This window comes from Aplidium turbinatum, chromosome 10 (genome assembly GCF_918807975.1).
Source record: "Aplidium turbinatum chromosome 10, kaAplTurb1.1, whole genome shotgun sequence".
NCBI lineage: Eukaryota > Metazoa > Chordata > Ascidiacea > Aplousobranchia > Polyclinidae > Aplidium > Aplidium turbinatum.
The window spans coordinates 24,412,321-24,439,021 of NC_137481.1; the positions used below are offsets into that span (position 1 = coordinate 24,412,321).

At 37.9% G+C, this 26,701-nt stretch overlaps 1 protein-coding gene across 5 annotated transcripts; it reads right to left on the bottom strand.

The window, feature by feature from the left end:
- Positions 1-223: 223 nt before the first annotated feature.
- LOC145777912 (beta-1,3-N-acetylglucosaminyltransferase radical fringe-like) lies at positions 224-26,701 on the bottom strand. 5 transcript variants are annotated; one of them, XM_082589271.1, is made up of 10 exons: positions 26,590-26,701; positions 20,568-20,824; positions 19,445-19,530; positions 16,543-16,668; positions 15,648-15,747; positions 11,690-11,810; positions 6,263-6,358; positions 3,998-4,089; positions 3,555-3,723; positions 224-699 (listed from the first exon to the last, which is right to left on the bottom strand). In XM_082589271.1, exons 5-10 carry the CDS (start codon positions 15,665-15,667, stop codon positions 556-558), a joined length of 642 nt encoding a protein of 213 aa, XP_082445397.1. In that variant the 5' UTR covers positions 15,668-15,747; positions 16,543-16,668; positions 19,445-19,530; positions 20,568-20,824; positions 26,590-26,701; the 3' UTR covers positions 224-555. The 5 variants fall into 5 exon arrangements, with proteins under 5 accessions (XP_082445397.1, XP_082445398.1, XP_082445400.1 ...); XM_082589272.1 differs by lacking the exons at positions 19,445-19,530; positions 20,568-20,824; positions 26,590-26,701 and adding an exon at positions 18,167-18,569; XM_082589274.1 differs by lacking the exons at positions 19,445-19,530; positions 20,568-20,824; positions 26,590-26,701 and having other exon boundaries at positions 15,688-15,747; positions 16,626-18,567.

The following is a 26,701-nucleotide window of genomic DNA, read 5'->3' on the forward strand; positions in this document are numbered from 1 at the left end:
TAGAGACTGAAAGCATCATTCTCAATATCATGACGTCACATGCGTGCCAAAGGGGGGGTTGTAACCCCCAAAACCCCTCCCCCCCCCTTGGCTACGCCACTGTATGAAACACCCTAATGTGGTACCAGCTTTCTAGTCTGTCCTATTTGAACAATAGCAATTGTTATGTGTGCCTAATGCCTCCAATAATATTCAAGTTAAAAAGGACACTTTCAAGTAAACGTTTTGATATTTATTGTGGATTCACACATACAACAGTTCACAATTTCTAACTACAGACGAAACGATGGCTCACAGCATCGTTGGTACAATATTTGTGTGAAGAGTGTTTAGCAGGGCTTTGTGCAATACATGAAATAAGCTAAAGATCTGTTGAAAAGACAGAAATCTATTTTTTCTTCAAGATAATATTGCAGTACTTCTTACAAGTGCCATCGTATGAATGAAGCATACAATGTAGGCCTACATTGTACAGGAATGAGCTGAGTGCGGTGTTTATTGTTAGCAAGCACATGTTAGTGAAATTTGAATGGAATCTTCTTTTTCACATCGAGATTACTTTGGACAAATCTCATCGTTTGGATAAAGCAAGCAATGTACAGACATGAATCGAGTGGGGTCTTCCCTCTCGGTAAACGCAGGTTTGTTGAATTCAAATGGAGTCGTCTTTTCAGGCATTGCCCCGAAATAATAAGTTACCTGAAATGTAAATGCAGTGTCAAAAATTTTGTTTATTATAGCTACTTACTCAAGAGATCTATATTTTAACCAACTCAGAACGAACTTACTAGTCAACTACACAAAGCGGCCATTACACAAATTAACCAATCATTGTTTCCGTTGTTTAAACAGATATGGGGACCATCCGCTAGATCAGTGGTTCTTAACCTTTTTCCTTGTTGGCACCACTTTCAAATCACTGACAAGTTCTCGCACCCCCTTCTAGAATTACTCAAAGGTAATGTTATTCTCATCGGTAAATAACAAAATCATCGTCTTAACAAAGCACTTGTCTATTCATATATAACTGACAATAAAATATCACAGTACGATGCTCCTCATACGGGAGATATCAAAATTGCGTTTTTTATGTTTTGTGTCTGCCTTCATGTCTACGATTTAACGTCCCCTCTTCTCCGTATTGCGAGGGTTGGTGGCCAACAGTCTTCTATTCTGTGATGGCATTCTCCATTCCATAGGCTCCTAGGATCGACCGAGACGAGATCTGCTGTTTTGTCAACCGTAGGTCTTCTCCAATGTAGTCTAGTCAACGCTTCTTAGGACACTCACAAGGGGTATACATTGACGTTAAAGAACTAAACTTTCTTTGGCCACGCGTCTTATTCCATGCGTTGCACATGTCCGTACCAACGCAGCCTTCTCCATCTTATAACATCTCAAGCTGATAGATGCCAAACCATGATTAGCTCTTCCATCATCATCCGGTCAGAAAGGCACTTTTAATAGATCCATCGTTCCATGGAAATTATTGCAACATGGCCGATTTCGCTTTTCAAGAGTGGTGGATCAGGTCTCACGTGCATTCAGTAGAACATTCCAAGCACACATATTATGCATGTGATCTCGACCACCGAAGGAAATATCCTTGTCCATAACAATAGGGATGAGCTCACGGAAACTTTTCCAACCCAATTGCACCCTCACTGCCATGGTATACTTACAGCCTTCCGACTGGCCAATCATGTAACTGAGATAGCAAAAGACAGGAACGACGTCGAATTCTGTCTTACCAATTGTCAGCAGTTGCCTCCGAAATTGCCTTTATTTCGTTAGTTATGTGAAAATGCAAAATAATTTCTCCGTAGTGGTGATTAAGCAACAAGCTCAGCGACGTTTTTTCTGTTGTTTCCTGTTGATGATGGCATCAAATCGTATTGTGTGTGTGCTGACTACTACTTGTGTGTGTGCTGACTACTACTTGCATGTCAAGGATCAAATCAATGTTTTTTTTATAGGAAACAAGCAGGAATATCCTGATTCCCTCATAACCCTTTAAAACCAACCTAATCATTCAGACTTCCCGCACCCCCAAAAACAGCTCTCGCACCCTTAAGGGGTGCGAGATCCCCTGCTCTAGATTGAAACCTAACTTGGCAGCTTACATCTTTTAGCATGATGGTCTGTTTCCACACCTCATAGTGGAAACATCGAAAGCTGGTGAGAAGAAGCAACTTTATTGTGTCTATGTTATTATCGTGTCGTTGTTGTGTGATTGTGTCTAGTTTTTCTTACACTTTGCGGTTATGATTAAACCAGTAAGATCACAAGGACAGTTTTCTTGTTAATCTCACCAAGCATAAGGCCTCACGCACTGGCACAAAAACACAAAACGATTGAACGGCTTCAATATTCGCTCAGACTATCATAGACCTACAAAGAAAATCTTCTTTTTGGCATCAGTTCAATCTGAGTAAACGAAAACATATCTTTAAAGCGGTTAAATTGTTTTTTGCAATATTGTTCATTTGTTATGTGTTAACAAAAGAAGATTGTTTGCCAACAAGGTGGAATGCATTGTAAGGTATTTATTGTAAGGAAGAGCTTTCTTAAGCGATATCGATTTGGGGAAATGGTGGGATAAGAACCTTCTGATGATCCCAATAGGGGTGAAACAGCCTGTGAAGGTTTTGAAAAGTAACTGTATTTGATGTAATTCGCTCTGCTTGGCATTGATCACTTTTTGTAGTATTAATAGCATTTTTTGTTTTAAATATTCATGAAGTAGTAAAAATGTACTTGCAGGGATCCAGAAAACCAATTGCTCTCAAAATTTTTATCTTGTTTTTCCAAAAAAAAGTGTTTTACACTAATGCAACCTGTTGATACATTTTCTTCCTCAGAGAAGAAATATATGAGTTGTAGAGCTCAATCTTATGTAAGTAAATTTAAGGCAAATGCAATTTCTAATAAACTTTTTCAGTTTTTCAAATCATTGGTTGGCAAATAGTCGAGCCCGGGATCAAAACCAAAGTGGCTTCCAATCGTGATGGAGGTGAACTCATCCTTGTTTTTAACAAAATTGGCACCATAAGTTTTACCAATGTTTGTTTGAGTAGGATAAACGAAAGTGATGCTAACGTCTTTTAACCTCTGTTTTAACAGCTTCTCAATGTTTATAAAGTTATAGATTGCAAATTATAGGATCCAAAGTGTAAGATGCAACTAATTACTAAAAAAATGAATATATCCAGTCAACAAAAACAGTCAAATTTGGTGATTTGTATGATTTAGTTATAAAAGTTTCGCCACCGCCAAGACGACTTCTCACTTTTTCGATGTTCAAACTTCAGTGTTCAGAAACAAATTCGAAAGATCCATAAATTATGCCAGTTACAGAACTTGGCTGTTTTTTTACTTTTGCTTGAGTGCTATGTTTTACACGACTTTTGGACTAAAAACTTTTCAATTTGCAAAAAACATTATAAAGCTTGAAACGTCATAATGAACCTTGTACGTGTTCAGTTTGGCCTTGACTCAGGTAGTTTCTCGCATGATCGAATGTAAAGACAGAAAATGCAAGTTATGTGACTTACCCTGTGTTTAAGCTCAGTATATCGCAATGAACGACCGTGGTTGTCCAGTTGCGTATGAAACAGCGCAGTGTCCGTTGTTGGAATCTTCAATATGTGATGAAGTAATAGCGCTAATGACGCGTCATCAGCAAGATCGAAAAGTGCGCAGGTTTTAACAAAGTTTCTTCCTCTGCAAATAAATATTTAATTTTGGAGTTTCAAATTCAAAAATGTGATATAGATTGATTTGAATGGAATTTGTTTGGTTCTTTACAGAAATTGTACGGTCTTAGAAAAAATTAAAATCAGCCACATTACCAAGTCAACTATAATATAGTTTAATAAGCTATTGGCAAAGAAAACAATACTAATGCCTTCAAATAAGTAACAGCATAATTTGATTAATGTATGTCTTATTTAAATAATAAAAATATATTATAAAATAAAACTCTATTAATTCTGACTTCAACCATGGCTCCATAATCTTGACTAATGGTCTTGAAAAGCACATTGCATGCCCCGGAACAAAATGAATGAATCGATTCTTCGGTCCAGACTAAAAATAAAAAGAGATTACTTCAACGGTATATGTAGCCTACAACTTCGATTTTTTTACCATTGCTTTCGCACGAAAATTAAATTTTACTTTTGTAACTTTAAACTAAATGAAAAAACCTTGGACACATATTTTCGTAATAACATTGTCCACAGTTAGAAACCTCAATTTCTGGTTTGAGCCATCATAATTTTAATACGTTTTAGCAAAGTTAAACTTGAAAGTGTTTTTTGTCTTGTCCAGGATTAAGCCAGGTGGTTTACATGGAGCGAATGGGAAGACAAAGACATCAATCTTTGTGCTCACCATCAAGTACGGCATTCAGGCTCTTGCCAAGCTTTACAGCGGAGGAGAGTTCGTATTTTTTTCGAAACAGATTTCATATTTTTACTATTTTGCACCAAACTGAGGCCGGAATCACACAGAAAGAAAGTTATTTGAAATTACGTTAACCCTAACGCAAGTTCTAACCCTTGAGTTGCCAACAAGTATTTATCCTCACCGCATACTTCGAGTGGTTTAATAAATATTCGTATGAACGACGATTTCATTGATTTTAGAAAATTTAAAGCGGTATAAAAATCCAAACTCTCGTTTAAAAATTCATTTTTGAATACATCTAGTGTTACTGTCATATTATGATCAGTGCTGTATTCGTAGGGTATACGGCGGTATACGCACCATACTCTCTGCTTTTTCGAGCAATTATAGTATACCCTCTGATTTTCCAAATAGAGTGCGTATGCTATCCTTAGGCTACTGATTCTTGACAACTACTAACTAACTACTTAACCCTTTGAGGACCAATGGTATACGGGTGTACAATGGTACAAGGGTGTACCATGAACCCGTTCTGAGAGTTTTATCATTCAATCAATTCATTCACAGCATTGTTAGCAGAATGCAAATGAGACTTTGCACTAATGCCGACACCAACAATGGTCAGCTACTGGTTGATATCGCTAACTTTGCAACCTGAAAAAATGATAGAAGAAAGTTTGCGTCATGGAGAAGCAGAGGTGAGATGAATTTGTAGACGCTTTGACATTGATGAAATACAGTCAATCCAAGGGTTAAGAGACTTTAGTGAAAAAGTTGAAATTGTGCCCAATAATTTGAAGCCTCTCTTGACAGCTATTTCAACTTTCCTTGTTCTACAGCAGAATGTGAACGTGGTTTCAGTTTATTGAACGATATTACCACAGGTTCAAGAGCATCTTTGCTTATTGATAATGTGGGCTGTTTGATATTTACTAAACTTAATTGCAATGGACCACCTGTGAGTCAATTTACTGCTAAAAAATGTGTAAGATCCTGGCTGCCAAACCACCGATCAGCTAAGGATACTAAATCCCAAATTTGTAAACAGGATAAAGATGTAGATTCCTCTCGGCAGGCTGTTTGGAATGTAGGCCTATTCATAAAAAATAAACAATTTTGTACCTCTCATTCAATTTTGATAATTCATGTTATGGTAGAATAAAGATTAGTATTTTGCAAGTTGTGTATTTATCATTTTATCAAATCTGAGACAGTATACCCTGTGCTTTTTTTACGAATACAGCACTGATTATGATATTGACTTATGACGTTTAAACCTCTTTGAAATAATGTCATTATTTATTATAATAGTATGTTGCAGATGGTTGACATGAAGTAAAGTACAAGGATATTCCAACAAAATTACATTACTTTTGATTTTTAAGTTCAAGCAACAAAGCAAGCCAATATTCAAATCGTTAAGTCGCAAAATTTTGTTGAAAAATAATCGACAACTTATGACTTGGACATAATTAAGCAAAAAGTAAAATCTTGCTGACAGCTGCAAAAAAGGTGATTGATTGAAATATCATTCCTCAGGAGGCAAAAACAGTGTTTTTCCTTGCGACTTCACTTTTGTTGTACGATGTATCCAAGCTTTACACCTAGTGGTTAAAGATTTAGATGAAGTGAACGTTAAGGAAAGCAATCTTCGTGTCCACCTTCACTACGAACGTCGTACCAGGCCTTATAGGGTGTTTCTTAGGGTGCTACACACTCATACTAATTTCCAACTTTTTAAGACACAGATCTCAACTTTTGTTTTCTAAAGAACCCACCAGAATCATCACACGTCGTAAGCACGGGCTTAAAAAATAATTAAACTAAAGGTTAGATATAAATCAAAAATTACCGCTGGAACACCTGCTGGCCATTTCCAAGGGACTACGTATTTGTAGTAAGTTTTATTCGTCACTAAGTTCCATATGTAAGGAGATCCGGCGGTCCCCTAAACATAAAAAAAAATTCTACACAAATTTTCATGTCTTTTATATTTACTGGAAAAATGACAGTAACATTTGCATGCAATGTACTGATACTACTGAACGTTATAGGCTACCAGAAAGGACACTCAATAAAAGCCCTTTCTATTATTGAGGCAAAACCAAAACGTTTAACATGATCTAAATTAATTCAAAAGAAATGTTGTTCCAGTGCTTATTTTTACAAAGATCCATGCAAGTAACCCTTTCATTCATGAATTGTTTTTTAACGAGGAATACATTATATTTTTCTTTCCGAAATGTAAGACTTACTGCATAAGAAATAATACTTCATCACTGGATATTTATTGATATTTCAATTAATATTTCATAATAGTATTCTTATATTTGGTATGATTTTACAATGCCATGTTTTGCTTTTTAAAGCATTATGCAAGGTTGTGCATGAAAGCAGGATACGTAAATATACCCCAGAGAAAAAACCAACAACTATTTTGCTTGTCAGTGAACAAAACACCATTTTAAATAAGATTCTAACCGTCTAACGGGTGATATCTGCTAAAATTAAATAGTGTAGAGTTAGTTTTCTTTGGTGTTTGACCTTGAAATGCAGGAAGGTACTGGTCACAGCGGTAAACCATAATCTCTTCGTGGGAAAATTGTAACATAAAGTTCCCGGATCCGTTTGTCTGCATATAGTGATCGAAAAGAAACACTCCTCGAAACGTCTATTCTTAAAGTGTATTCCTGTAAAATTAGCCCGCGGCTATCGAAATCGAGATGCAAAGCCGTACACCTCTAAAACTGTCACTACGATACAGATTACTTGGATAAAAGACGGAGAATTTGTCCAGCTAGCAAGCACCAAATAAACCAGTTAAATGTGCGACCGACTTCCAACAAACAACTTCGAGAATGAATCAGAAAAATTTGTGATAACTCAAAGGCACGCCAGCAGTAGCGCGACGCAACATTTCATGTTTAAACAGGTTTCAAACTGAAACAGGTTTAAACAGGTTTGACACAGGTCTTACGATCGATGGTGCAATTTTGGCTCATGTTTTAGGAATTTCCATGACGTAATATTCAGTAGACTTGAACGGTTTTTATATGACGTTTGACCAGGCGAACAACCGTCTGGAACAGGTACTTATTATTCTATTTTATTTCACAAAGGTTGGTTTTTCAATGTTTATCCTCGGACTGACAAAGCCTTGATAGATTATTCCTGTAGTTTCGCATACTTGTAGAGGCTTTTGACGCAGGCCGGTTACCGAGATTGGCAGAGTGAAGTTTCCGATTGTTGAAGTGTTGTTGCCGGGGAATTATTCCATCTATTACAGAGGTTCTTAACTTTTACTAACCTGCCGAACCCTTACACTAATCTGCAAGGTTTCGTTGAACCCCAAATTTTCGCCGAATCTCAAAAACAAGAATCTACCACATTTATTAGTGATACAGTAATGTATTAATAAGACTTTCTGTTGTTGTTTTTCTGAGACCAATAATGAGATTCGAGGCTTTGTATCGGAAACAGCAATTCCCATGTCACTTTCGTATGCAAGCCGGTATCGTTTTTCTATTTTAACATCCACACGAATAAAAAACGCATGCTCGCATAAATAAATGGTTACGAATGGCATGAGAACTTCAAGAGCAACTTTTGTAATAACAGGATAACTTTCAATTTGTTGGTACCTGTCTTCGTGCTTACTTTTATCATTCTTTGTTATTAAATATGTTACATTAAAAAAGTTACATTTAAAAAGGTGTGGCAATCATGAGCCTTTCTTTTTTCTAGCATAAGTATCTATATGTCTTAATACAGTGAAGAAAAAAAATGTAGGCCTACCAGTCCGATACTCACTGATGACTGACTACTGAACACTACCGCCAGTCAATACAAAGCCTTAAGCAAACCTGCCTACAAAAAAGTACAAATACAGTAAAGTAAGCGTAGGCTAAAAAAATTTCCTTCGATTTCCTTACAAAAAAGAATTTTCTTAAAAATTGAAAATAGAACTAACATGCAAAAAGCAAACGTGAGGAAATTCATCTTTTCAGAAAATCAAGGTTTTCTTACCGATCGTTTTTACAATGTTTTTACAACATTCTGTGTTACATGCAGATGGCACCATTACATCACGTGTCAAACATACAGATGTTTATTAACCATCACGTAAGCCGCAATTAAGTTTCGGCTGGACAATATTTTCCAAAAATATTTGCTGATATACCATTCGGTAGGACGGGTGCTAATGTTTCAGAGGACGTTCGCGCCGAACCCCTGAAACAGCTTCGTCGAACCCCAGGGGTTCGATCAAACTCAATCGAACCAGCGCGGCGTGACTGGTACTTGGTATTGAAATAGTATGAAATGTTTCTAACATGTGAGGGGATAGGCTCTTGCTTGCAATGATTTTGGTAACGAATGCAAGCATCGGTGAAAAAGGTTTTATGGAGTAAACTACATTATCCTTGCATGTGCGCAAACACACCCGTAAAAAGACAATATTGTGAGTCACAAGTTGACTTTTCATTGTATTTTTACATTCTTTGATCACAGTTGCACCTTATACACTTAAATACAATTCTTGTCACCCAGCGGTCATAAGAAACTTGTCATACAGCGGATATTTTACTGTTAGCATCCACTCTCCAGTAGGCTGTGCCAAAAAATGGCGAGGTTCATGGATTTTTTTTAACTTTCTGAAAGTTTGTAGTGAACTTTTACAAACACAAACGCGAAAAAAAAAATTGAAAATAATGACGTCACACGGTCGCACTGGCAGGGCCGGATTTAGCTGATGGGGGGCCCGGGGCACTTTTAGATCGGGGGGCCCCCGTGCAAAAAATTTTTTTGCGCCTACGGCGTGTAAAACCATCTCTACGTCTACAGTAGCATCAGTCCAGTACTGCACAGCATTTTGCAGAAACTTTAAAGGTCAAAAGGAATAAAATAACACAAAATCACATTTTTTTCCACATAGGGGGGCCCTTCAAAAGTCGGGGGGCCCGGGGCAACTGCCCCCTCTGCCCCCCCCCTAAATCCGGGCCTGCGCACTGGGCGTTTTTATGGTTACCAGTAGGCCTACTCATTTTCATAAAAATCGTCATATTTCGAAAACCACTGGAGATAAAAAGATGAACGTTACATCAAAAGCTGCAGCAGTGGCATGTTTATATGTGCTCTAAGAACACTTTTTATTCTAGGACTACTTGAAAAATATTTATAAGCAAAAACTCAATTTTACTTTTTTGTAGTAGGGGAGATGCAGGACCTATTACACATTTTTTTCCTTTTTTGCTCTCATTTCTTCAGCTTATATCAAAATAAGGCAAAATTTTTAGAGAATACGGCCAAGGTCAATGTTTATTGACTGTGTAAATATCTTGACAATCGAATTTATTTTTGTGAGGTTAAAGCTTATACAAACTTTTTTAAAGAGTGTATACTCGGTCCTGCCCCTGAAGGACCTAGTATACACAAGCAAACATTGAAAAACAAAACATGTTTTTTTACTTTCATTGCAAAAACAAGCACATAAAAATGTGAAATAATAATACTTAGTGTCTATAAACATTTTAATTGCTAAAGTAAGATTAATTAGCGTTACATCAATAGCTCTTAATTGTGTAAGAGGCGTCTTCATAAGGGGGTGTTAAACTCTTTTCTGCCACGGCCAAAAGTCACTCTTTTTGTTGAAATGACTTTTGGAGCGTACATGTAATATAATGTTGCTAGAAAAGTAAGCTTTATTTTTAAAACGTACAAAAGTTAATTCTTCAAATTAATTCTTAATACCAAACTCCCTCTTGCTTTTAAGTTGGATGATACGTGGAAAGGTTGATTTTATTTTGAAATTGTACAAAATCTACAGGCATCACATTTAGCTGTCACTTCGAGTCATCATGGCATGGAACACTAGTTTGTAAATGCAGTGACAACTTTTCAATCTTCTCGCACAATAAATTAGAAATTGCTGGGTTCCAGACTTTAAAACCAAACATCTGTTGAGTTGTTTGACAAGTAGACTAACGTCTCTAACGGACATTATGAACTTGTTTAGCAGGTAGAAGTGAACGCTTGTAAATACAACCTTGGTTGCTGCATCCGCTATATTCACTAAGAAACTTCTAAAAGCACACATTCTTCTGGAACATAACTGATGTTTATAACTTTTTAATCTTCCAGCCTCTTGCTAGTTTGATCCACTCCAGTATATATCCAGTTATCCACTCCAGTGCTGTAGCCTAGTATACCTAGCTCGGCGATACTTGCTAGATTGATTGATTGAATCTTTATCCTCGGACTAGGAAAGCTTCTTGCAGAGCTTAATCCTGGCAGTTTCGCATAATTGTAGAGGCTTTAAATCACTGACGCAGGCCCGGTCACCGAGATTGACAGAGTGAAGTTTCCGATTGTTGAAGTCTTGTTGCCGGAAAATTATTCCATCCATTAGATGCCGCTGAATGGAGAGCAGTCCTTAACGTGCGTTGCTCAAGCGCACACCCCGTTACACCCAGCGCACACCACATGCTCAAGCGCACACCCCAAGCGCTCACCACAGTGTTAACTGCAATGAGGATTTTGGTCCAACATTCTTTCTGCTGTTTAGATGTGAATAAGGTTATGATTCCTCATATTCATAAATCCTTCACTCCTCCTCATTTCATCATTTACTTATCTGAACAAGCTAACTGATTCAGAAAATATACATCACAAAAATGTAAACTGCGTAGACCAAACTTTTGGTACCAAAGTAACATAGATTACGTCAAAACATAGAAACATAGATAACAAAGTAACATTGGTACCAAATTAACATAGTGAAGACATAAGTAACATAGATTACAATGCGTATCTATTGAGGATCAAATCCATGAAGATGTTGGACATGAAAAATGATAAATCATCAAAATTAAAAAAAAAATTTAAGCGCCAAAATTCCCGGAATGCTTTTTTAAGCCAACAAACTCTATATGAACAACCAACGGAGAATGAAATGGCTTAGTTGCAGCTCACAGAAAAGCGCAATGCATTGTCTCTATATTTTGATGAAGTCAGAAGTTTTGTGATCCCTTTATTCATGACGTTAAGGAACAACATAATGAATAAAGGGATCGCAAAATCAGCCCTTCCCCTCTTTAAGGCCCTGGCTCTTACGCCTATGGCAATCGTTAGGTAATCATATACAAATATTATTCTGTGTGTTGTTTTTTACCGGGAGCTTTTTGATTCTGTTGTAAGTTAATAATGATGTCAATGATAGCGTCAATAAAATAATCTAAACAATATACGCACTAAGTTGTTGTTGCCGATGTACATGACTTACCCAGTTCATGTCGGAATATAAACGTCCTATGCGGATCGGTTCACTGGCATTGAGAGAGTTGAGTAAGACCAACAATTGCTTTGTGTTGACGTAGACATCGTCATCGAAATGACACCACCATCTAATGGAAAAATTTAAAATATGTCTATTGTTCCTTTTTAGATTCATTCGCTGTAACTTAATTTGAGCGCCATGGTAATACAACAATACCATCGACAATAACAACTTTTTTTTAAACATTTCATATTTGAAATATCTCAACAGACCAATGTATTACATTAACCATTTAGTTTGTCTTTGCAACTTTTGAACACTAATTTTAATAATTTTCAGTATTTATAGCCTACTTTGCTTGCATATCCTCCCCGATAGCTGAGTTGGTTAGCGCGTGCCTTCTGGAATAAAGAAGCTTCAAGATCAAGCGGCTCTGGTTCAACTCTCGGGGTGTGCACTTGAGCAACGCACGCTAAGGACTGCTCTCCAATCAGCGGCATCTAATGGATGGAGTAGTTCCTCGGCAACGACACTTGAACAGTCGAAAACCTCATTCTGTCAATCTCGGTGACCCGCCCGCGAACATTTTTTTCCCGCAAACTTTCTGTCTCATTTTTGTACTTCTGTTAGTGTAGCCATTACTGATTACCGCACGCGGTAACTGTTTATACCAGTGGTTCTCAACCTTTTTGTCATGGTGGACCCCTTTTGGTGCCTTCGAAGCGGTGGCGGACCCCTAAAAATTTCTATTTGAAATTTTGGTATATTGCGTCTCCTTATGGAATCATATGTTACATAAGTTTCAAAGCAACACACTTAGAAGAATTTGCGCAACGCACTTGACGACGGTGAGATTGACGAAATAATGTTATGAGCTATAGCCAATGTTGGTACACGGGATCAAACATCACTGATCTATATGCTTATTTGATGTTTTTCTATAAATTTTATCAAAAGTTAATCGAATAGCCTACTTGCGAGCGTTACAAAGAATTTATCCCTTTTTTCATTTGTAATCAATATTAATTCGTTATAATTGCAGTCATTGCACAACTGTCAGTGGTAATAGACTATTGACTAACGTTTGAATTTGTAAGTCAATCATTGATCAATCTGCTGTCTCAAAAGAATTAAGTTGAACAAAGCCAACATAGCCTTATTAAAAGGTTTAAGTCATTTATATGATATTTTTAGTTAAGAAATCAAACCTTTGTGCAATGTCCTTTGCAATTTCAAACGACGCACCAGTGCGCTGCGACTTACAGTTTGAGCAACACTGTAGGCTAATACATGAACAAGGTTGAAGAAAGTCACCTCTCTACCAAAACTTATAAACAAAGCATAAAATTTTTTTAAATTTTTTAATTTATTAATCATGCTGAAAACCCGAAAACTTTCGCGGACCCCTTGAAATCCCTTCACGGACCCCTTGGGGTCCGCGGACCCCCGGTTGAGAACCACTGGTTTATACCGATTCATGTTTCTCGCGCGGTTTTCAAAGTCAGCAGCTAAATTTCGCCATACAGGTCCAAATTTAAACACTGACCTTGAAAAAAACAAAGCCTGGAGACACAACCAGTCAAGTCAAGTTTAAAAAATTGTGAAAAGAAATTGATTCTGGTCACTAGTCTAAAAGTAAGATTTTTCGAATTGACTAAGAATTAACCATAACCTTACTTATTTTGAAAAGTTTTTGTGCACCGCAAAAATTAATTTAAAAAAAAACAAAATTGAATTCGATGGGCGTCGAACCGTTGTTCTCAAGAACATTAGGCACAATATGAAACCACTGAACCAAACATGCCAACGAAAAAATGTTGCATTCACACAGTATTAATACAAACTCTATGCGAAGTAACCGACAGATAAATTTACCGCACGCGGTAACCAATAATGGCTATACTTACCGAAATATGTAAATGAGACAAAAAGTTCGTGGGAAAAATTTCGCGACCCGGCCTGCGTTAGTAATTCAAAGCCTCTACAAGTTTGCGAAACTGCCAGGATTAAGCTCTGCAAGAAGCTTTCCTAGACCGAGGATAAAGATTCAATCAATCGATCAAATCATCATGATACTCACAAAGGTTTATTGGCTTAATTTTTTTTATCTTGGCACGTCAACAAGATGCAGTAGGCTGCTTCAGTTAGGAAAGCATCAATCAGCATTACAGTTACATGGTGGGTGTGGAAGTACGAAGTGCCACAAAATCTCATGAATACATTGCTGCACAGCAATGGAGCGTTTCTCAGAATACTGAAAAGTTTGGGTGTTTTACTATCTCTTTCATCAGATGAACGTGGCAACTAGTGCTAGAAACGAGCGTTTCTCAGTCGAACAGACTGAATGACTATCTTGCATAGATCTTGCAACTATGTTTTCATTCCAGTGGAGATATCAGTTCCAGTAGATCATCATCTCAGTATTTACAATGGAAATCCACCAGACTGAGATTAAAAGTAGATTTTTACATTAACCTTCAATTCAACGAATTTAACGAACGAAATGAGAAGCAAATTGAGACAATGATGACGTGCAGTGGCGGCTCGTGCCATGGAGCTGCAGCCCCACCTGAAAGAAAAAGAGGGAAAATATGTTTTCCGCTGTGTTTGTCTGACCCGGTTACTTTTTTCACTTGAGGATTGCGGATCGAAAATCGAAATATTAAAAGTTTTGTTTGGCAACATGGATTTTGGGAAAACTTATCTGCAGCCCGAGATTATGGATTTCAAGCGTTCTGATTAGCTAGAAATTATCCTTGAAGCTCCACCTCTTTTGGTATGTTACAGCACACAGATCAGCAATTTTTGAATCAGTTGAGGCTGCATGGAAAACAGCCCCCCCTCCCTAACCGAGTAACTTTACAGACTTTTTAAAGTTAGTTTTTATTTATTTTTCAGAGTAGCGATGAGCCATGAATGTAGAAGTGTTAGCTGTAAAGTTAGGGTATTCAACAGGTTATAGGAAATGCTAGTCCAGCCTAAGGTATCTCAAAATCACTTGAGCCTTGTATACAACTGCTAGGCTAGTCAAGACCAAGCTGAAATACATCAACTTTCTAACAAAGTTTGAATACATTTTTTCAAATCTTGGAATAATGATATGATCAAAACGCACCAAATTTAATGTGATTTTTTAAATTTTTCTGGGGGAGACCCCCAGACCCTCCAATAAATCGTTCGCCTTCGGCGAACTAAGAAATAGGCTTCGCTTCCAGGATTATTTATTGCAGCCCACTGCTAACAAACAGCATCAGCCGCCACTGATGATATATCTATATTGTCGCTCTACAACCGCTAGAGTCTTTAAACGACAGGACTTATATTCATTTTTTGTATCATACTTTCGATGTCACCACATTTGTGGTGATTTATTTTCAGAATAATCTTCATTGCGTTGTGCAAGAAAGAACACAACCTGTGCTGCTTTTAAAGTCTTTGGTACGTCCCGACATGCAATCAAACCTTGGCCCAACCTACGATTATTGGGGCTGACAACTACTTGGCAACTGAGCTGGTTGAATCAAACAAATGACGACGACATGAGATTGCACAATCAACAGGTCCATAGCAACAATGGAACGGCAAGGAAAAGCTTTGTATCAATCTAAAGAAGTTCGTCCTTACTGTTTGAAGAGAGCCAACTGATCTGAGGTTCATTTTGTGCATGTCGTGCATGGATTCGACAACGATTGATGAAACTGATCCGTGCAGCAAAGTCGCTGTTGCATGATGGACGCTAGAAAGATGATTAGATGGGACTCTGGCCAAGACCTCGGCTGTTGCGATATTTTCATGTGTAAGAGCGTCACCTTCAGTATGTATTTCTGAAAAAATGTAGGCTACAGAAAAAAATGAGTGGCCCATATGAAATGTTTGCAGAGGGCCCCTGATGAAGTTACGCCCTGAGTCTGATATTTGGAATGTCTGTTGTTTATCGATAGTACTGTTAGTGTGAAATACTTACAGTACAACGATTAATTGCATAAACCCAACTGCGTAATTACTTTCCGTTTGTTTCCAGGAAGGAAGTGCATTCCTCTCCTATTTTACAGCACAGATCATCCCTGTAAGCAGCAGTAATTGTTGTTATCAACGATGAATCAATTACTCAATATTGGTGAGCAAGAACATTGCTGAATATCTCATTATCTTATGCTCTACTAGACTATGATATCTTTCATGTGAAGCTCGACAGTTGCCCTTTTGATAATAACAAACAACACTCTATTTGAATAAGGACCTTCTGATGATCCCCCTTTTAAGGTGAAACAGGCTGTAGAGGTTTTAAAAAGTAATAACTATATTTGATGTAACGACACTATATATTATATATACATATATCAAATGGTGTCCGACAAATTGTTCGTAAGCAATTGTTCGTAAAGTAATTGTTCGTAAGCAATTGTTCGTAAAGCAATTGTTTGTAAGCAATTGTTCGTAAAGCAATTGTTCGTAAGCAATTGTTCGTAAAGCAATTGTTCGTAAGCAATTGTTCGTAAAACAATTGTTCGTAAAATTAATTCTTCGTAAAACAATTCTTCCTAAAGCATTTTTTCGTGCATGCAGTTAAAATTTGATGTGTATGAAGAAATGCTTTACGAAGAATTGTTTTACGAATTTCATTTTACGAAAAACAGTTTACGAACAATCGTTTTACGAACAATTGCTTACGAACAATTGCTTACAAACAATTGCTTACGAACAATTTGCCTATAACCTATCAAATATAGTTATTACTTTCTAAAACCTCTACACGTACAGTACAAGTACATTGCACAATGCACATTATTCAGTTGTTCACCAAGTGTATTTCTTCTCAGAAAGTAAATCTACAAATTCACTAAAATATTCCAACATACCGTAGTTAGCGAGCAAGAACATCGTTTAAAATACCGGAAACGCAGCATTCGCTTTGCATCGACAAACTTATGCTGTATCATACCTTCCGTGTGAAGGCGGACAACCACTTTCCACCAGTTTAATGGCTGAAACAACATGGGTAAAATTGTCTATTTAAAAATGACAAACAACAAACTGTATCTCAAAACAAAACTTTGTCATTAAACTTTTCATCAAATCATTTAATGACCTCACCAATGATTCAATAGAATGCGTACCGGTAGGGTGTTAAATCATTAAAAATAATATGAAATAATTTATTTAACACTACGTATGTAGGTAGGGATGGCGCAACGGATATGGCGTTGGCTTTCCAATTATGCAAACCTGGTTCGACTCCTGGCTTATGCTGGTTGTTGAAAACACCGCTCACCTCTACCAGGGTGTAATAAATTGGGTGGGTGTAGTTGCTGAAGTAAAGGCGGCCGAGAGAAAGGAACTGGCTACCCTACTCTCCTTAGTGCCGAAGGCTTACTTAGTACAATGAGAACCTTATCTTCTCATACCCGACACTTGAATCAAGTATGGGACCCCCTTTACCTTTACTTTTATGTAAGTAGGCTACATTTCTCTCGGGAAAGTAAACTCGCAAAGTCTCTGAAATGTTGGGATGATTTGAGGTTGAATTTTCCTGCATATTATTCCTAGTTTAATGTATTACTTTCTGGCTGAGATTCAGTAGGCCTATGTATGCAATTGAAGCACGACCCAAAAGAAAGGGTTGTAGCCATAGCCGTACGAGCCAGGGGGGCAGCCGCCCCTCCTGTTGTTTCAAAACGTCGCGAATCCAGGCAAAATCTTAAAATTATTAGGGCAAAAATTGCTATATAAAAAGCTACAAAATTGCATGAATTAAGAAAAACTATAAATTAATATCTTTTACCTATCAAACTAAGTACAGCCTCTTATTTGCACAAGAAATGTGCCGCAAAATTGTCATTTGGCACACCCGTACTGATGTATTGCATGGTGATCAAACTATAGTATGAAATGCATTTAACCAACTGCATCATGCCAATTTGGGCAGCCACCAAAATATGTCTCTAATACTTTTGTGAAACTGCCCAAATCAAAACACAAAATTTGCTATATATATAGGCTAGCTAATTTTATTAATTTTCACAAATGCATCGTGTTGATTTGGGCAGCCAAAAACATGAAATTATTTGATGAAACTGATTAGTCTTTCTGTTTATGCAACTGCCCAAATTAGCGTGAGGCAGTTTACCCAAAATGAACAAATTCATTTATTTTTCCCATTTACATAACTGTATCGTTTAGATTAAGGCAACAAAAAATATGAAATTATCTGATCATAGTCTATTTATAAAACTGCCCAAATTGGCATGATGCAGTTGCCTCGCATCAAAATGTACTAAGTCTTTAATTTTTTTCATAATATCCATAAATGCATCATCTTGATTTGGGCAACTACAAAATATGAATTTATATAAATCTGGTGAATAGCCGACCGGTACTTTTACAGAACAATTCGGGTGAGGAGGTCACAGTACTTTTTCAACCATAAATGGACATAGCTAAGCAACACCACCACAACATTTAACAAAAACATGTTATATATACCTGTTAAAAGTACTGTAATGTTAAGGTGTTGCTTAGCTTTGTTTGGTTACTTTTATAAAAAGGTTCTGCTACTATTCGGCGAGTTCCCTATTCGGCCAGAGCCTTTTTCGGCGATTTTTTGAAAATCCAACGACGCCTTCTGCAAATCCGATGATTGAATATTATTCAATATTCAGACATTGAATCAATGTAAATACGAACTGTTAGGCTAATTGTGTTCTTTGAATCCTACGTCACTGTCTGTATGCAAACTTAGAATGTATTAAAATTAGTTATTTTTGTCATCAAATTACCTAGCCTAACTATATTTTTAGAAGTAGTGCTGCCAGACCTTTTTATTTTTGTACTAAAATTCGTATCATCAAAACTACTTTAATTGATTGAACAAAGTTTATTTGAACAGAAGTAGTATGTCTGTGTTTTATTACATTTATTTATAATTTCTCTATTGTTATGTACTTTTTTCTGAATCCTCATGGTCACCCTGAGCCGGTTTCCTGCAATGTTTATTTTTCTGAGTCTTTTATGACATCACAACTGAATATTTAAGTGGCCTTGTTTATTATTTGTGGTGTGTAAAACAATGTTTGTTACTCCTACTTACCATGCTCTTCAAAGATGAATTCATTTGTTCTATCTTGAATACTTTGGTAAGAAGTTCTAGCTAGCTGGTGATCAGTGGCGTAGCCAAGGGGGGGGGGGGGGGGGGGGGGGGGGTATTGCAAAGAGCGAGTTTTGCCATTACCAAGCATTCAAATATCTCAGCCAGGAATTAGCAACAGGAATTATTTCTGAAAAATACCGAAGAAAACATGATCTTATCCTTTTGCTATGCCACCGGACAGTATCATTTTACAGGAATATTCATAACCACATTTTTGTTGAAAATGCTCTCAGAATGCACCAAATTCAAAATAATTTTTCAAAATTTTCTGGGGGAGGCCCCCCAGACCCTCCCACTGCTGGGTGTCGTCATAAGCGAAACACGCCCTCAACCCCCGCCCTTTCAAAATTACTGGCTACGCCACTGCTGGTGATCTTGTTATGTTACTTTTTTACTGTTATCATCAGGGATAGTTATCATACACCGCATACATTATATTTGGGCAATTTCTATAAAAGCGTGCACATTTGGGCAAATTTACTTTCTGCCCCCCCAAAATGCTTGGTCTCGTACGGCTATGGTTGTAGCTTAATTGTTCCCGCTTTTACTTCATTTTAAAACTGTAATTAGAATTCGATATCGAAATCAAATCATTTAAAAATTATGCCACAGACCCCTTATAAATTTCATCAAAACAAACAACGAAACCACTTGAATTGTGCTCCAAATTTTTGTCATTTTTGTCCGTGATGACGTATATCTGGAATTAAATGCGACAACAAATTAAAGCACAAAAATAATTGCATTAAATTCTTGCATGTCGTTTTTCAAACAGCAATAAAATCACCTAGTTTGTGTTTAGGAATAGCTTTCAAGTGCATTAAAACCAGGCTGCTTGAAGTAGGTTGGTTTTGAATTTTTATCTTCGGACTTTGAAAAAGCCTCTGATATGTTAATCCTGACAGTTTCGTATACTTGTAGAGGCTGATCCACTGACGCAGGCCCGCTCACCGAGATTGACAGAGTGAAGTGTTGCTGTCTGTAAATTATTCTACCCACTGAATGCAGCTGAGGGAAGCAGCTTTGAATTGGGTTGCTCAAGCGTACACCTCGAGAATCGAACCAGCACCGTTTGACCTTGAGGTTCCTTCGTGCACAAAGTCAGACGCTGAAAAGCAAGCACCTTTACAAAAAGAAAGATATTATTTTCGTTATGATACAGTAATTACACCAAGAAAAGGTAGTTTTCTCCAAACAAGAACATATATCTAAAGCAAATAATCCGAAATGAATGCCAACACAAATATCAGCAATCTGCATTGGATAAAAACAAATGTGTGAGTAAGAACAAACATAAAATTAAAACAAACACTGTATAACCACATCAAATCAAGATGAAATAAAACAAATCTAAGCCATAAAGTCGTATCTCAATAAACTATGATTACATAAAAAAAAAACTGACGTGACACAAGAAGTTTAAGTTGAAATGGTAATTCGGAACTCCCGGTTTGGAACCCTCACCCTGGGAACCCCCCCAGGACTCAGTTTGTAAGTGACCTTATATATAAAAGCATTTCTATTGACCTATATTAAAAAAAGAGTGACAAAGAAAACGGAAAGCGGAGACTCTCAACTCCAGCTTTGCTTGTCATATGCTGCGTTGATGGGCAACTAGGCTATCTGGTAATACTCATCTACGCAACTGTGTAAGCTACTCTTTTCTTCCATCTTTTTGTCACAATTTGTTTTTAATCTTGGCATATGTCGGTTTCAATATTCAATGTGTTTACTTACTTGTTTCTCAGCAGTTTTAAACCAAGTTTTAGCCAATAGAGCTATTTTGGTATTGTGATTCGATTTGCTTGTTCTAATTGTAATATGGACGTCATCCCATTGAAGAGCAGGGCTCCATATAACGTGATCTCTGTATTTTGGCGCGGGAGAAGCTTGTAAGTTCTTTGAAGTGTCGACGTTGGAGCGGTTGAAATGTTGGGTGGTGTGAAGTTCGTTCCTTGCTGTTGACTTGAATCTAAGAGGATTTTTCTTTGTCTCTAAAGTGATAAAGATTATTTTTGTGTGCAAGTTATATTGAGCTTCCACTACAACAAATAGAATTGTTGGAAGAAGCATCAGCTTATTGCTTTTTAACTGATTCTCATAATCATGGAATGCAAGATCGAGTTTCTTGTGTTTATAGACAGATATTTATGTTTCGCAACCACTTCACTGTTAAGCCTATACAGTATAGTTTCAAAGAATACTATTTGTTTTACATTAGTGGATTGCTGTTCGGGAAATTACAAAGTCTTTGCAAGCAAACAATGATATAGCCAGTGATGTACGCGCATACAAAAAATATTGACGCCGTCAGCGTGCCGTAAACGCAAACGTTCGAAAAACCATACGCCGTATGCGTCAACGTAACTTGTAAAAAAAGTTGGCGGCGTCAGCGTTAGCGCATACACTAGCGTAAACTAATTTTGTTTGCTAGGTGCCAAACATTCACACGGTATAAACCACTCGAAACAAACGAGTTTTATTTTGACTTTCCACGAAGAAACACAAGCATCTGAAAGTGTTCATCTGACATTTTGCTGTGTTTTGGTTCCAATATGCCTTTGTCCATTGAAAACATTCTTTCAACTGCAGCGCTGGAAGGTATTGGCGTGTTGTAGCGAAAAAAATACATTAAAAAGTATGCGTTGAAGCTATGCGCTAAAAAAACGCGAAAACTTTACGCGTAGCCTCAAGCGCAAACTATCCAAACAAATGTGGCCGCAAGCGTTAGCGCAAACAAAAAGTCTACGCCGCAAGTATGCGGCGTAGAATTTGCGGCGTATACGTACATCTCTGGATATAGCCATGGACTTCTAAATAGTAGCAATAGACTACTATTTAGAAGTCCATGATATTTCCTACAATTTGATTTAACAAAATTTTGACATGTTTGACAAATTTCAACATAAATCAACTCAAACTTGTTTTCAGTTGCAAAAATATCCCTAATATGGTTTAGTCTGGATCAAAAGGCCCTAAACAACTATTAAATAAAAATGCACCACAAAAACTATCCAGAGAAACTAATTACACTATGCTTGTAGTTCGGCATGGAGGAACCACGTGGGCCTGGGCCCACCTACTTTATTTTCTGGGTGGTTTGTTTTTCATATCTTTATCCTGCATTGCAGGAAAGCGGACTTGAGCGCTATGCATCGGTGTACGCCTTCCGACGTACACCTGACCCACGCTGCAGCCGACGGCAATGTCTGTTTCCTCTTGTCTACTCTACTTATGACTTAAATTTAGTACTACCCATTACTCGAAATCGATCACTGGGTAGAGGCAATTATCGTAAAGTTTCTTGCCCAGAGAAACAACAGCAAGTGCGGGTAGTTGGAGTCGAACATGCAGACTCTTGAGTGCGAGCCCAACGCGCTAACCACTCGGCCACTGCTGCCGACACGCTGGCCCACGGCCTGGCCCACCCACGTTTGAAAGCTAAATTTCTTTGAAAAGGTAGCGAAAACGGCAACTCAGAAAGGGAGTTCCAAAAAAAGTCCACTCATTTGATACACAGTAGTTTGATTATATCTTTGATAGCTCAATGACGAAAACCAATCTTTAAACTTTTCTGTTGAGCCCACTATTGATGGGCAGCACGTGTGGATGTGGTTGCGTGTGATTGGTGAAGCAATCTATCAATCAATATAATTATTCTCTATGGTCTCTATGCTTAAAAACAATGATATCATTACATACGCACGTTCTGTATAAATAATAATGCTGCAGACTATTAGTCCCAGGTGGTATTATAACTGTGTGTGTATTGTTGCCTTTTTATTTGTGTGTACATCGCCATATTTTGTATAGCGCTATAGAGCAATTTAACAATGTTGTAATTTTTTTGACCTAACCGGGCCAAAAATGGAAAAATTTTGCTTGGTGGCACGAAAGGCGTTCATGAAAACACAATGTATAAATGGTTTCAAGTATTGGGAATACAACAATGTCATGAAGTTGGATTGACTTTGGCTGCTGCGCCTTTGGGCCCACCCACTTTTACAATGGTTCCTCCATGCCTGCTTGTAGTACAGTGTTACATGTTGCTATTCGTTCATCCCCGACGCCGACACACGCCCCATTGGCCTGACACTACAAAGACAGGCATGGGTGCGCCTCAACCGTCTCCGTACGGGCGTCGGGCTTTTCCGCTCAACCATGCACCAATGGGAAATGGCCTCTTCTTCCTCCTGTGAATGTGGTGCGGAGGAACAAACCGCAGACCACATCATCAATGACTGTACCATCTTCAAGCCACCTAACGGAGTGGAAGGTCTGCGTGTCATGGATGATGAAACCAAAGACTGGCTGCTCTCTAGTAGCCGGTGTCCGACGTTTTCTTCGTAAACAGTTCTTCGTAAAGCAATTCTTCGTAAGCAATTCTTCGTAAAACAATTCTTCGTAAACTTAATTCTTTGTAAAACAATTCTTCCCAAAGCATTTATTCGTGCATGCAATGGAGATTTGATGTATACGAAGAAATGCTTTACGAAAAATTCTTTTACGGATTTCATTTCACCAACAACTGTTTACGAACAATTGTTTTACGAAGAATTGCTTACGAAGAATTGCTTTACGAAGAATTGTTTACGAAGAATTGGCCTATAACCCTAGTAGCCTATAGTGTTACAGTCCGGGAACATCGTGAATCTGGAGTGGTAAAAGGATAGACCCTCGGCCCCAGAGGCTCACACGCCGACGTCGACATGTTACTCAATCGAATGGTTCGAAAACTTATTGAAATCACAGCAAAGCAAAAAACACGCAAAAAGGATTTGATAGGTAAGCTTCTATGATGTAATAAAGTTTATTAGGCCTAAATCTTATTAGAAGTTGTTAGATTGTTGCTCACATTTTTTTTTTGAGATATAGTTCCAACCAATATATTCCAATGACAGCCGCAACAAAAAATCTTACTTTGCATCTTTTATACAAAACGAAATATAGGTCGGAGAGTGCTTTAGCCATAGAGGTCTTGGCTCGTAGGCTACTATTGCGTATAGCCAGCGTAGCCTACAATTCAATGTTCGTTGGATGCATAGTCCAGTGGTGTGATTTCTAGCACGACACTCGGAAGGGCGCCGGTTCGACACCGCTCAGAAGCATACTGCTGTATTTTTGGCAGAACGCATGCAGGAAGGTGGACAAGAGGGCGTTCTTGTCTTCCTGCTCAGTTCATCTAAACTAGGGGTTTTCAACCTTTTTGCACCGCGACCCTCGCAGAGCAATCAACGTAGGGTCGCGACCCCCACAAAAATATTCAACAAAAGCATATTTAATGCAAAATTTAATCTAATTTGATTTACGATGACATCAAGTTATGTCGTTTCGCTGTTTTAATGTAAACTTTTGAAATCAAAAACGTCTTTTCACGAAATTATATTTCCTCTAATTATTATTATTTCCATTTCCGATCAAGCTTGGATACATTATAGGAGAAAAAAGATTGAGAATAATTTACATTTTTATCGGTTGAATTTATTGCGATCTTTTGCGAATTTATTTAAATCAATTTCAGTGAGATGGCTGGTGCTGCATTGTTTTCACAAGCTTGTCAACGAGTGGAACTGTTACTGAAAGAACTTTTAAACAAAATAGCCTCACACTAAATTTTTTCAATGTCATTGAAAACGATATTGACAAATCCATATTTGACATAAGATACCAAATAACCTTGCGTTTTTGCCACGGTGTGCTTACTAATTAAGTTTAGTTAGCACAGCGCAATGCAAAGGAACTAGGTGAAAAATATCTGGTTCTAGGACAATTGCCCCCTGGACAATTGCCCCCCGGACAACTGCCCCTCCCCCCCCGAACAATTGCCCCTCCCCCCCGGACAATTCCATCAGCATGTGCAGTAAATTGTTTTCTTAATTAGCGCTAATGGTTTGATTCTTATTTACCACAGAAAGATATATAAACATCGCCATTAGAAATGTACATTATGAGCGATTCCTCTTAAAAAGTCAAGTACATCGCGATTTTCATAGTCTTCTACAATGGTTGCATGCGAGCTGAACAGTCTTGGTAGCGTTTTTTGGGCGGTGGTGCAGGAAATCCTGCAACCATTTGGTTAATTGTTACCGTTGTTAAAGCCTTCTCGCTCTTTAATACGTCCATAACCTTCCAAACGTTTGGATGACATGTAGTAATGTTAGCTTGAAGGGGGATATGCCATCCTTCCGACGAATTGTTTGTGCGGGGAAGATCTTCCACTACACGATCATGCATGCTCCATATGCTGATCGGAAAACGGGGTAATCGTCTGTTGATGCGTAGCCTTCTTCCGATGAAGACATCTTCAAAGTAATCTACGATCGAAACAGCTTCTGTTGGCATAGTATCCTGAAGTGTTTCAAACGCACTAACTACGTCATTTGGTCAAACGAAAGCCAGAGCTGGAACCTGGAAGCATACGAATTTTCAGAGCAAAGTCAGTATCTGCCTGATATTGGCCTTGCAATCCTTCCGCCTGCCTTTCCTTTGTTCGCTATAACGAGTAACGATGTTGCCACCAAACGTCTTCGCGATATGAATAAACTTCACCAAGCCATGCTTAAATTTTATTAATCTCTTGGTATTCATTATCCGGGGGCAGTTGTCCGGGGGCAATTGTCCGGGGGCAATTGTCCGGGGGCAATTGTCGGGGGGCAATTTTCCGGGGGCCAGTTGTCCGGATACCAAATATCTAGGGATAGTCCCTAAAAATATCGATTGCTTTTATATTGTTAAAGCCTTTGCAAAAGCTTAAACAATAGAATAACCCCAGGTCGAGGCAAGGTCGATTGCGAAAAAACACAGTTTTCAATGTTTTCTGGCAAAACAAGAATTGAAAACGATACACTGTATTTTCAGGCGTCTCGTGACCCCCAGGTTGAAAACCTTTGATCTAAATCGTCAACCATGAAAAACGTTTATTTTTTTTTAAATTATGTTTCTTTTTCATCGCCTAGCAGGTGCATGTGCAGTAAAAGTATTATTGTCTAATACAGCAACGAACTATTTATAATTGTGCCCTTCACTCGTTTAGCGCAGGCGTCACCAAACTACCGCCCGCGGGCCGGAACCGGCCCGCCACGTGCTGCGGAAATAACAGCTGCACTACAACTGTTAAGTAAAACAGTTACCAAACTTTTTGTAAAGGACTGACGTTGCTGTTTATCATTAGGCCACCACAAATAGGGACAGCCTAGGCCAAATTTAAAAAGATGTAATGTTTTTTCAAGAGCACGATGCCTTGTAGTGTATCACAGCAGGGGATAACTTTTCCAGCAACCTTTCGATTTTCATCACAACTTTGCTATTCCACCGCTAACTTTATTATTTATTGCGCTCAATTCAAGTCAATGGAGATTCTAAATAGTTGTATATCTTTTCGCAATTTGCATCCGGCCCGCAGCTGTTAATCTCGCAGCAATCCGGCCCTCAGAGAAAAAACTTTGGTGACCCCTGGTCTAGCAACATAATAAGAAAAGAGTGAACTATGAGTGCTATTATATTGTTAATTTCTTTAAGGTAATAAAAATTCATTTTAAGCAGTTTAAGTTTAAGCACCATTGAATTAATCTGGTCTAGCTTGGAGTGATAGCTAGTATGTTTAGATGAAATATATTTCACAGCAGTTCTCTTGCCATTTTTTAGGTTTACAACGTCAGATTATTATGTTAGGTCAGCAATGACTTGTCATCATCTAGTTATTCTTGTAACTTATTTCTTATTGCTGATTGGTTGTCGTTCGTGCTTAGAAAATACTCACCAATCTCAACTGTGTTTCCGTACTGCCAAAAATACATTAAATTCAGAACGATGGAGCAAATAAAACAAAGTTTTACGAGTGTGTCCATCGTATTTTTAAAATCTACGTTTCT